Genomic DNA, 11,297 nt, shown 5'->3' with positions numbered 1-11,297 from the left:
TGGCAGTTACCAGTTGTGCCAACCAGTTTCTGATGCACAACAAACCATCCAAAATGTAGTGACTTTGAACAACCAGTTGTTTTGTTCACGATTCTACAGGTCAATCATTTCAGCTGGGCTCAGCTGAGAGGTCCTTTTGCTCTTCTTGGAAGGCTTGCTTTTGCATCTGTGGTCAGTGCCCCTGGCTCTGCGGGGGTCTGGATGGTGTATGATGGTCTTACCCGCATTTCTGGTGACTGGTTCACTGTCAGCTGTGGTGGAAGGGAGGCATGGGCCCTGGGTCTCTCATCATCCACTTAACCCACACTTCTTCACATGGTTGTTCTCTTGTGTCAAGACCACGAAGAGAGGGCAAACCCTGGTGTGCAAGCACTTTTCAATTCTCTCCTTGCTTCACTCTTGGTACTGTTCCACTGGACAAAGCAAATCCCATCTCCAAGGCCAAGGGCAATGTGGGAGGAGATACAGGCAGATATGTACAAAATATATTTGTTACTGTAACAGTCTACTGTTACGGTAGCTTGTGAAATAACCCTGTTCATCATTAGAGAAATCTTAACTGTGGGTGAACTAGACAGTGGAATGCTACTCTCTTAAAAAGGATTTTTACATTTCTATACAAAAAGTCATACCTATCTTGCCTCATGATCAGTCTAATAGGTGAATCATAAAATTATTTTACAAAATTCTGCTGAAAAAGATCAGTTTGAGATTTTCCCAGCATTGTACCATACCTGTAAATTGCGGATCCCCTTATCCAGAAATGTGCCATGACTTTGCCAGTAGGAATCCAGCCTGCACCTCGTTCCATATCATAATGTTGCTATTCCTCTCCCTTCCAAAAAAAAATATGCCCCAACTGACACCTATTGCATAGGCATCCTATATGAAGTGATAGACGAGACTAGGAAGCAGCCCCTCTGGTAAGACTAGGAGAAAATACATGCTAACTCTAGTCTTGTGAGGTGGTTGGGGCCTGGATGGGCCACCACTCTCCACAGCCCTTTGCCCCACCTCCCAGCCATGCTAGAGTTCCTCTTGATTCATTCAGCCATGTTTCAAAGCTGAGTCCGAGCTCTATCACTTTCTACTACAATGTCCTAACTTTATTGCTCAGGATCCCTTGGTATTTTATTTATTGTGTGGTGGCTGATATGGCTACCACAAAGGCCATCATTTCCCTACCACATTTTCTATGTGATTACTGCTGGCATACATGAAAGCATTAGGGCTTTAAATAGTAATACTTCATTCTACCATGGAAGGGAATTCATTTTTACTCATTTCGTAGGCTTTTCCCAAGAAGATATTCATATCATTTGGAAATAATGAAAATTTTGTCTTCTTTACTAAAACAATGTTTTTTTCTCTTTACAATCTCCTTACACTGGAAAGATCATCTAAAGCAAAAGTTAATGATATTGGTGATAATAGGTTTATTATTTGCCTAGACCTTGACTGTAACGGAATTTTTTCTAGTTGCTTAACATCATTCCTGTATTTGTACGTTAGGCACACTGAGGACTACAGCCTGCTAAAAGCTACGTTACGTTCCTAGTTTGTTTTTAATCATGGGGTGTCACATTCCTTCAAATGTTCTTTGATCGGCACCTGGGTGGCTCAGTCGGTTGAGCCTCTGCCTTCAGCTCAGGTCATGATCCCAGTGTCCTAGGATCAAGCCCCACATCAGGCTCTCTGCTCAGCAGGGAGCCTGCTTCCTCCTCTCTCTCTGCCTGCCTCTCTGCCTACTTGGGATCTCTCTCTCTCTCTCTCTCTCAAACAATTAAATAAAATCTTTGAAAAAAAATGAACCACTTATAAAAGAAAGGAAACAAATGTTCTTTGATCACCCATATACCATTAAAATATGGTCAGTACCAGTATCTCTAGTGGTTGAAGTCATTCTCTTTATGTCTCCATTTTGTCATTTCTTCATATGCAACCCACATATTTTTGTCCTATTAAGCTCTAGATATTGCAGGACTCTGTTGCCACTGGGAACAGGATCATTTTTATGAGCTATTCTGGGTAAAAATGGAGTGTAGCAGACCTTGGGAAGCTGATCTCACTTGTCATTTAAGAATTGGGCTGTCAGGGCACCTGGGTACCTCTAGTCGGTTAAGCATCCCACTCTTGATTTTGGCTCAGGTCATGATCTCAAGGTCCCATGGGGCTCTGCACTGGGCATGGCACCTGCTTAAGATTCTTTCTCTCCGTCTCCCTCAGCCCCTCCCCCTCCCACTCACGTGCCCTCCCTCTTCCTCCCTCCATCCTTCCTTCTCTCTCTAGCTCTCTCTCAAAAAAAAAAAAAGTCCTTTGCACTTACATTTCAGATTCCACTTTCCTTTGATAAGGGATTATTTCACTGGAAAAGGGAGTTTTCGTGATCCTGATTGCTTGATGTCAGCAGAGGGTCTGTGGGTAAGAGAGAGACAAAGATGCCTCAGCTGAAGTATGGCAAAAGTTAGGGGACATCAGACGTCTTCTCCATAAGGCTACAGTTAGAGCAGGGAAACAGTAAGAACAAATGAAAAGGTGAGGGAAGGCTTTTGGTTGTTAACTTTTTGGTTATGACGGTCTACGTCTTGGCCAAGAGGACAGCATGACCCAACAGAGAGGTGGTGAAAGAGCACCAAGGGGCCTTGCTGGAATCCCACACCAAGAGCCTCCGTAAACATCAAACTGAAAAATATGAAGGGATTTCTGTAGGCATGTTTTCCAAAACCCGAAGCGGTACCTATCAGTGAGAAAGAGAGAGAAGGGTGAAAGTGTGTGGAGGGTGAAGATTGTTGGGACTTCCGAGAAGGTGAGTTGGGGTGGTTCTGCATCTGTTAGGTGACTAGGACTCCAAGGGCCAGGGATGAAACAAGTAGGCAAGAAGTTTACTGTCAGGAAACTGAGGAACAGAGGTTAGGTTAAGAGGGCCATAGGACCTGTTCAAGAAAAGTGTTAAGTTATGGGCTGTGCCAACATGCCCGGCAAGGCCAAGAACCTGCCACCCTGAATCAAGGAAACCTCATTTAAAATGGAGTCAGGTGGCTAGCAGGAGGAACCTCTCACGCCCTACCACTGCGGCCAGCTGCAGACCCCCACAAGGACAAACAGTTCCTGGCATTCCCAGCAGGAAGCAGCTTCCTTTCCTACTCCAGCGGGAGGAAGGAGGAATTTCCCCTCGCCCAGCAACAAGCCCAGCCAATGGGAAATACTACAACGGGGCCAATGAGGAAAACGTCAGCACCTGCAACTGTGGCTTTTCTGCAATGGACTTTCCCTTCCCAGCAGTCCCTCCTAACTGCCTCCTTTTCCCTAGAGAAGAGGGGTCCTCGTGTCTGAGCTCCAGACGGGCCTCTGAGGTGCCATAGTTTGCCTGTCCCCAATTGCAGTTCCTCTGCTACACCCAAATAAACCCATTTTGCTGATAAACTATAACCGGCTGTTCTACCTTTCAGGTGGACAGACGTGTTGAAGAACTAAAAGGGTATGATATGACTCAGCAAAGAGTAGGTACTGTTTTGCCAAGAATAGCGAGGATCATTTTGATAACACCAGGCCCTCCTAAATCATAAGGCGGTAGCATTCCTTATGGGCAATGATGATGCCCTTGGCCTTATGGTCTGTTAAACAAGTGTATGCGTTTCATGCAACCTGCCGGGAAGGGTGAGGAAAAAGGTCTGGCCTCGCCACAGCCAACTTCAACTCAAAGGCCCACGTGGAAGCGACCTTGGCCCCGTCACAACGCGGGAACTGAACTCCCAGGGGAAAGAGATTTCCAGCCTGGGAGGTGCGAGGCGCCTGCGCAGTGGGCCCGAGGCGCCGCGCGCGCGGCCAGAACCACAAGACCCCCGCCCCCGCCCCTCTTCCTCCAACATGAACGCGCACGTGAATGGGGACGCGGACGCGCACGCGAATGCGCCTCACCTCGCTCAACCCCTGCCTGGCGGCTGAGGAGGGAGGGTGGCGCGCGCCGGAGACGCGGGTGGGCTGTGTGCGGAGTGTCGGACCCGCTGGCGGCGGCGCGGGGGCGGGGCGGCGGCGCGGGGGCGGGCGCGGGGGCGGCGGCGGCTGGTCCAGTCAGACGGCTGCGTTCGGGACCCTCAGGCCCGCACAAGGAAGGACCAGACTGACGTACTTCGCCGGCCCCCGCCTCATCTCCCCCGGGGCTTCCTGGGCTCCCCCAGCTCACTCCTGCAGCGCCTTCTCTCCCCACCGCTCTTCTCGGCCCTTTCTCTCCCAGGCATCCCAGGCGGCGGCGGCGGCGGCGGCGGCGGCGACCCCAGCAGCAGCAGCTAGCGACGGGAGCTGGCGGCCGAGAGGATGAAGTGTAAGCCGAACCAGACGCGCACCTACGACCCGGAGGGGTTCAAGAAGCGGGCGGCGTGCCTTTGCTTCCGGAGCGAGCTCGAGGACGAGGTGCTGTTAGTGAGTAGCAGTCGGTACCCGGACCGCTGGATCGTGCCGGGCGGGGGCATGGAGCCCGAGGAGGAGCCGGGCGGTGCGGCAGTCCGAGAGGTGTACGAAGAGGCGGGAGTCAAGGGGAAGTTAGGCCGGCTCCTGGGCATTTTCGAACAGAACCAAGACCCTAAGCACAGAACGTACGTGTACGTACTGACTGTCACTGAGATTCTGGAGGATTGGGAAGATTCGGTTAGCATTGGGAGGAAGCGAGAGTGGTTCAAAATCGAAGATGCGATCAAGGTTCTCCAGTGCCACAAGCCCGTGCATGCCGAATATCTGGAAAAACTAAAGCTGGGCGGCTCCCCGACCAATGGAAACTCCGTGGCCGGGTCCCTGCCACAGAGCGATCCCTAGTATGTACCGCTCCTGCACAGACTTCTGCTTTCCGCCTACCTTAGAATAAATAGTGCCCGGAGCACCTCTCATTCCTTGTGCGGTCTCATGGGGAGGCGGGGGGCTTCTTTTGTTTCCTTGGCTGTCCTCCGAATCACGCTTGCAAACCGTCTCCGTTGCCAGGCGCTGTTTTCCGACAATTTGCACGTTTTTCAGATGCTTTGAAAATCGCTGCTTGGTAGCACTGTAACAGATTTCGGTAATCCTAAACCATGTGGGTTTTTTTTTTTTGTTTTGTTTTGTTTTTAGAGTGCCTTAACTGCTTGCCCATCTTTTAGCGTGTGTTTTTGTGTAGGTGGGTACACTTTGTAGTTTCTTTTATTACATTGCACACACACGTGTGTGTGTGTACGTGTGCGTTTTTGGTACTAATTTTGTGGTTTGTTTTATAGTGAACGCCTTTAAAATCTGAACATCTTGCCTGTGTGGCGTCTTTAATTTTTTTCCCCTTGCTTTCTCTTTCATTGCATTAGCCCTTGCTAGCAAGCTCTTCGGTGATGGAAATTGGTTTAAAGATCGATATATATATATATATATATATATTTATTTTAAAAATATTTAAGACATTTTACATCTTGTGGTTTTTCCGCACTGGCAATAATTTTTTGTTCAGTAATCTAATTTGCCGTTTTCAGAAGTTTCTTTACTCGTATGTACACGATTGGATTTTCAAAAAATTTTCACTAGCGGTATTTCGTTGCTCCTTATTTGAAATGGCCATTTCCCATATGTGTGGCGTCTTTAATTTTTTTTCCCTTGCTTTCTCTTTCATTGCATTAGCCCTTGCTAGCAAGCTCTTCGGTGATGGAAATTGGTTTAAAGATCGAGATATATATATATATTTATTTTAAAAATATTTAAGACATTTTACATCTTGTGGTTTTTCCGCACTGGTAATAATTTTTTGTTCAGTAATCTAATTTGCCGTTTTCAGAAGTTTCTTTACTCGTATGTACACGATTGGATTTTCAAAAAATTTTCACTAGCGGTATTTTGTTGCTCCTTATTTGAAATGGCCATTTCCCATATAGCCCGAAGGTAATTAAACAAAGTATTACTTTATACAGTGAATATATTCTTGGGTAAGTATTGTTAGCTGGACACATCCCACTATGTACTACTATCATGAAAACTATTCATAGAGTGTGATTTAGTATGTTCAACTTCCAACTCCATAGCCCCTTCCTTAATACCCTAAAACAACCATGGTTCTCTGAATGTAAAGTAGTTCTTGAAGGAACATTAAATTTTATATATTTGAATGTAGTGACATTTAGTTAATCTACCTACCAGTAACCATAGGAATGGAATTTGTATGGTGATGAGATCCCAATCCAGTGTGGTACCTGTCTTGATATTCAGCTTTTACAGACTTCTTAAACTGGCAGGACGAGTGAACTATCTGTCTTAAATATTTAGGATAACCGTTTTGTGTCATGGGACAGACTTTTTTTTTTTTATTAAAAGCTCTTGCATTTGCATCAACACTTGTTTAAAATCAGGAGTCTTTTCTAAAATGCATCGCTCTGCCTTCTCATGCTACGTTTATTCCCCTAGCCATGTCAGCAGTTAAGCAGAAGAAAAACCTACTTTGTTAAGAGCGTATTAGGGGTGGAAAGTTAATGCCATATGTAACACCTAAATATTTTTAAAACATTGCAGTTGCAATTAATGAGTATAAAGTAGAAAATCATGGTTATTTAAAAACATTTGTTATTCAAAGTAACCTGTTTTTAAACACAGTTACTGCTAAACATTTGTTACCTTTTCTTAAGCTTTATTATTTTACTGTTTTTTAACATACATACAGAGCAGTGCACAAATATTAACTGTACAGCTTAATCAATTTTTACATACAGAATATATGTATGTAACCAGAATCCAGATCAGGAAATTAACATTACCTGTAACTCAAAAGCCATTGCATTTCTCTTCCTAATCAGTACTCTGCCTTTTTATCTTTTAAGACTATTGAATAGTTCTGTTTTTGAACTTTATAGGTTGACTTTTAGAATGTATACATTTTGGGGCTGCCCTGCCCCCTTGTGTTCTTTATTTCACTCTTCAAAATACTCAAATATTTTTCTCCATTTGAGTTCGCATTGTTATTCTACAAATTATTAATACATTTATACGATTGCTGTTAAAAAGTGGGTTTTGTTGAATTTTCTAAAGAAATTTGGTGCCACTATTTTGGAAACAAACTTTGTTACAAACTTAAGCACTGATAAAGTACAGGTTTCAATTCACAAAACATTTTCTGTAATAATGCTATCAAAGTAAACTAAAAAATGAGTGGGTTTTTAAAACCAGTGGCAACTTCATCATCTGAATTATATAGTTTGATCAGATATGGTTATTTAATGTTTTTCTGTTCTCTCTTAAGAAGTGATCTGTATTGAATATCTGTTTAAGCACATTTAATTACAGTCTCACATCGACCCAAAGATATCTTTCCCCAATAACCTAGTTATTTTAGAAGATTCTTAAATTCTGCCTTAACAGAGCAGATATATTAGGTTTTTATTTTAAAGATATTTTTGTTGATAGATATCCCTTCCATCTGAAATGCTGCCACAAATATTTTGGAGACTTAACTTTTGCTTGTTATTCTTGGAGGTGATACTGCATCATTTTATTTGGTTCTTAAGTATCTAACAAAGGCAAAGATGTACAGTATTCATATTAACCTATTATTAAGAATGATTAGCCTATAAATATGTTGTGGGCTTTTCCCCTTCTTTTTTTGACAGAAACATTTAGATTAAGTCATGATATTTTTCAGGACTGACTGTCAGGTTCATTTAAGTAGTTTTTGTGAAATATTCTCTAGAGCTTAGCCTTGTCAGAATAGTTAAAAGTTCCAAGGAGATTCTTTTTTTCTCTTTAAGACCAAGAGTTTCGGGCCAAAACAGGTAACCAGAAATAGTATATAGAAAATTTCTATCACCTCAGCACTCCAAAGATCGATGCACAGTTGCGATTTTTTTCCTTCTAAGATTGTTAAAAAGGCACCTGTACGTTATTTGTTTGGTTTTTCAGCTCTCCCTTCGATAAAAAAAGGACAAGGAGTGCTCTCCACAGATAATTAAGATTTGCAGACATGCATCAGAAATTTACTTTCTGCATGTTTTATAAACAGCTTACATTTTCAGCCGATCAAATAGTTTATTCTTATTAAGATATAAAGAGAAAACATTGGGGGTTAATATAGATACATAGGTAAACTCTAAATAATTGATGCTGTGCCTATAAAGTATATTTTTTTCAAGAAATGATGTGTGTATACACATGCACACATGGTGTATTTGGCTGAGCAAGGGTTTTTATTTCCAGGTGTCCCATGTGGGAGAGCTACCAGGCACTACCAGGGTTTTATCAATATTTTCCTGGTAGTTGTCGCCTGATAAACTATTACACTGTATTTAGCAGATTTTAAATGTTCATGGACAAACAGCACTATGAGAACTGGAAAAGTCACTATGATAACAGAAGTAAAAGATGACATTTTTATGAGACAGAGTTTGGTGTGATAGAAACTATAGTTGGGGTTTTGAAGTCAGACAGATTTAGGTTGAAAACTGGCTCCAGTTTTGCTCACACTAACTTCAGCCAGGTTATGTAACTTCAGATAGTTAGATTTTTTTTAAATATGAAATTTGAGATAATAAAAATAGATACTTTATAACCTCCAATGAGAAGTCTTCTCTGACCACTGGGTTAAGATACTTTGTTCTGCATGTGTCACAGTTCTCACAATTTACTGTACTTATTTGCATGGTTGTGTGGCTAGACCACAGACTCTGTGATGGGTGGGGACTAGCCTGAATTATTTCCATAAGCCTAGACTCCAGAAGGTGTAATTTAGAATTTTTTATGTCTTACATGACCAGCCTATCCTTTTTTTGCAAAACTTGTAGTAACACTGCTTTCCTGACTCTTTCATTTTCTAATATAACCTGTAACTCCCTCAGCTGCTGATCCAGTCTTAAATTGCATCTGCATTAGATAATTCCATGAAGGCTTTCCAAATACAAAGTGAATGATGCAGATAATAGGCCTTTTGTAGATTTGTCAGTTGGAGGAATTGTTAAATTAGTATATAAGCCTGCTAATTATATGTTTGTTTTTCCAGATAAACAGCAAAGATTTTCAAGATTGCTGTAAAAGAGTCTTTGATATGAATCATTGATCAATGGAATTTTCAAGTGGAGGTGAGCAATTCCATGTTTCCAAGGAGACAGCTCACCTGACTTTCCTTCAACATCTTGGGACATTCCTCACCTGTCTATTCCACTGACTCCTCTTGCCCTGGTTGTTACTGTTGTACATGAACAGACTCTTACTTTAACACCTATAGCCTTTTGTTATGCTTTTTTGATGTGTCTGCCTTGGCCGTTAGACTGTGATATCCTTGAGAGCAAGGACCATGTTTCTTTACTCTTTGCATATTCTGTATATGAAACACCACTGGAAATATGAATGACATCCCTGAAGGTTCTTTGATTCGATTTCTATTTTGTAATCACCATGTGGCAAAACATTCCCATTTCAATCTGATGCTAGTAGAATATATGCTGTCTAGGCACCATGTATGTGGCTTTTCTGTATCAGGTGTTTTTGAAGGCAGTTGTAAGATGTTCAAGATGAGAATTATTATTCATATTTCTATGTCATACCACACAGTGGCTAACACCATTTTGAGATTACCCCAATACATAGGGCAATATTTTGTAGAATCAGTCCTTTGTGTAACAACTTCAGTATTTTTGTACTGTTGTTACTTTGCTGAAATTCTATTCAAAAATATCACTTGCTATAAAACTAACTATAAAATAAATACAATGAACACAAGATAGTATTGTGGATTTTTATAAAAATAAATTTTAAGATGATTTACAAATGATGTATTTAATGCCTTTGCAGTGCCCGAAGCACTTCTTTCATGTAATCTTAACTTCCCTTTGAAGAAGATTGTTTTTCTCTAGTACAGTATACTGTATTATTTGATGCCAGAGCCAGCAAAAACTGCAGTACAGGCAGTTTCCAAAGTTAATTACACCACTTACTTTGCCTAGGTTTCTTTTGCGTCTCTTACTGATTCAGTTTCCACTTTTCAACCCCTTTTCCAACACACTCAGCTGACTTCTCATTCCACCTGGTTTCTGCATGTGAGAATGTGAAGGACTGAGAGACAGCTAAATTGTCACTTAGAAAAGGCATTGAAGGAAAAAAACTTCCGTGAGTGGGGAAGAGATGACTTGGGTCAGCTGTCTCCAGGAGAACAACTTCAAGAAAATGACAAAGATGTTTAGAGATAATTTTATGGAGTCTTGCCATGGGGTTTGTAATGTCAGCACTCTTACCCAGCTTCATACAAAGGCCTCAGAGTGGCTTTAATACAGTAGTTTTGTTTCCTTTGCATTTATAAAAGCAATTGCATCAGAAAAAACGTGAGTTCCATTTTAGGTGTTACACCCTTCCTCATGGTACCAGTCAAATATAGTAACTGTTGTATCAATCCTTACAGAATTTGAAATAACACATCTCGCAGTTTATTGGGTTTTTTAAGATGTGATATGGTACTGTGGTTATGTTTTTTGAAATCCTTATCTTCTAGAGAAATGTACTGTTAATTTTACAGATGAAGTGATATGCTACTGGTATTTGCTTCAAAATAATCTGAGGGTGGGGTAGGTGAGCATACAGATGAAATAAGATTGGTGATAAACTGATCATTTCTGAAGCCATGTGACAGATACTTGGGAGTTCATTATACTATTCTCTATACTTTTGTATATATTTGAAATTTTCCATAATAAAAATTGAAAAATAATTCATTGTTTATTTGTAGACCCTTGCTGTTCCCAAAACTTAAGTAGGGAAGGCTGATTAGAAGACAAATCTAGACAGACACACACACCCCTCCTCTCCAAAACCCCAGGTTTTGTTCCTGAGCTAAACATACTAGCAGACTTGCTCTTCCCTTAATGTGAATTATTTCCTTGAAAGTCTGTCAATTTCACATGCGAAAAGACTTTAGCCTCATCAGCATGCCAAATGTGATCAGCAAACTTTGAACCCCAATGGTGGACATAAGCTTAGGTTCCAGATGAGACAGCACTCCCATTCTACAATGTATCTTTAAAAAAATTAAATTTTTTTCTGATTAGAAAATCAATTTTCCTTAATTTCAGAAAATTCGGAAAATTCCCTCCAAGGTAAATGAATAAAAAAAAATCACACATGATCCCCCTACTCAGAATAGCTATATTTGAAAAATATATATGTATATCTATATATATCCCAGCGTTTTTCTTTTCAAATGTAACTATATGTTACCCAAGCAGATGGCACAAGTGAGCCCCCTTCCACCAGAATATTTTCAAAAATCCAGGACCCCTTTTATTACAAGGCATACACCACATAGGTAACTTGTTCTTCAGAAT

General features: G+C 41.4%; 1 protein-coding gene across 2 annotated transcripts; it reads left to right on the top strand.

The window, feature by feature from the left end:
- The first annotated feature begins 4,085 nt into the window (after window positions 1-4,085).
- Window positions 4,086-10,611, top strand: LOC123935110 (diphosphoinositol polyphosphate phosphohydrolase 3-alpha). Of its 2 annotated transcripts, XM_045995571.1 has the most exons (2): window positions 4,086-4,808; window positions 8,984-10,611. In XM_045995571.1, coding segments are annotated over exons 1-2 (495 nt in total). In that variant the 5' UTR covers window positions 4,086-4,314; the 3' UTR covers window positions 8,985-10,611. The 2 variants fall into 2 exon arrangements, with proteins under 2 accessions (XP_045851527.1, XP_045851528.1); XM_045995572.1 differs by lacking the exon at window positions 8,984-10,611 and having other exon boundaries at window positions 4,086-4,809.
- Window positions 10,612-11,297: the final 686 nt, after the last annotated feature.

The sequence above is a fragment of the Meles meles genome, chromosome X (assembly GCF_922984935.1).
Source record: "Meles meles chromosome X, mMelMel3.1 paternal haplotype, whole genome shotgun sequence".
NCBI lineage: Eukaryota > Metazoa > Chordata > Mammalia > Carnivora > Mustelidae > Meles > Meles meles.
The sequence above is the reverse complement of the archived record's forward strand: the minus strand, read 5'-3'. Positions and strand labels throughout refer to the sequence as shown.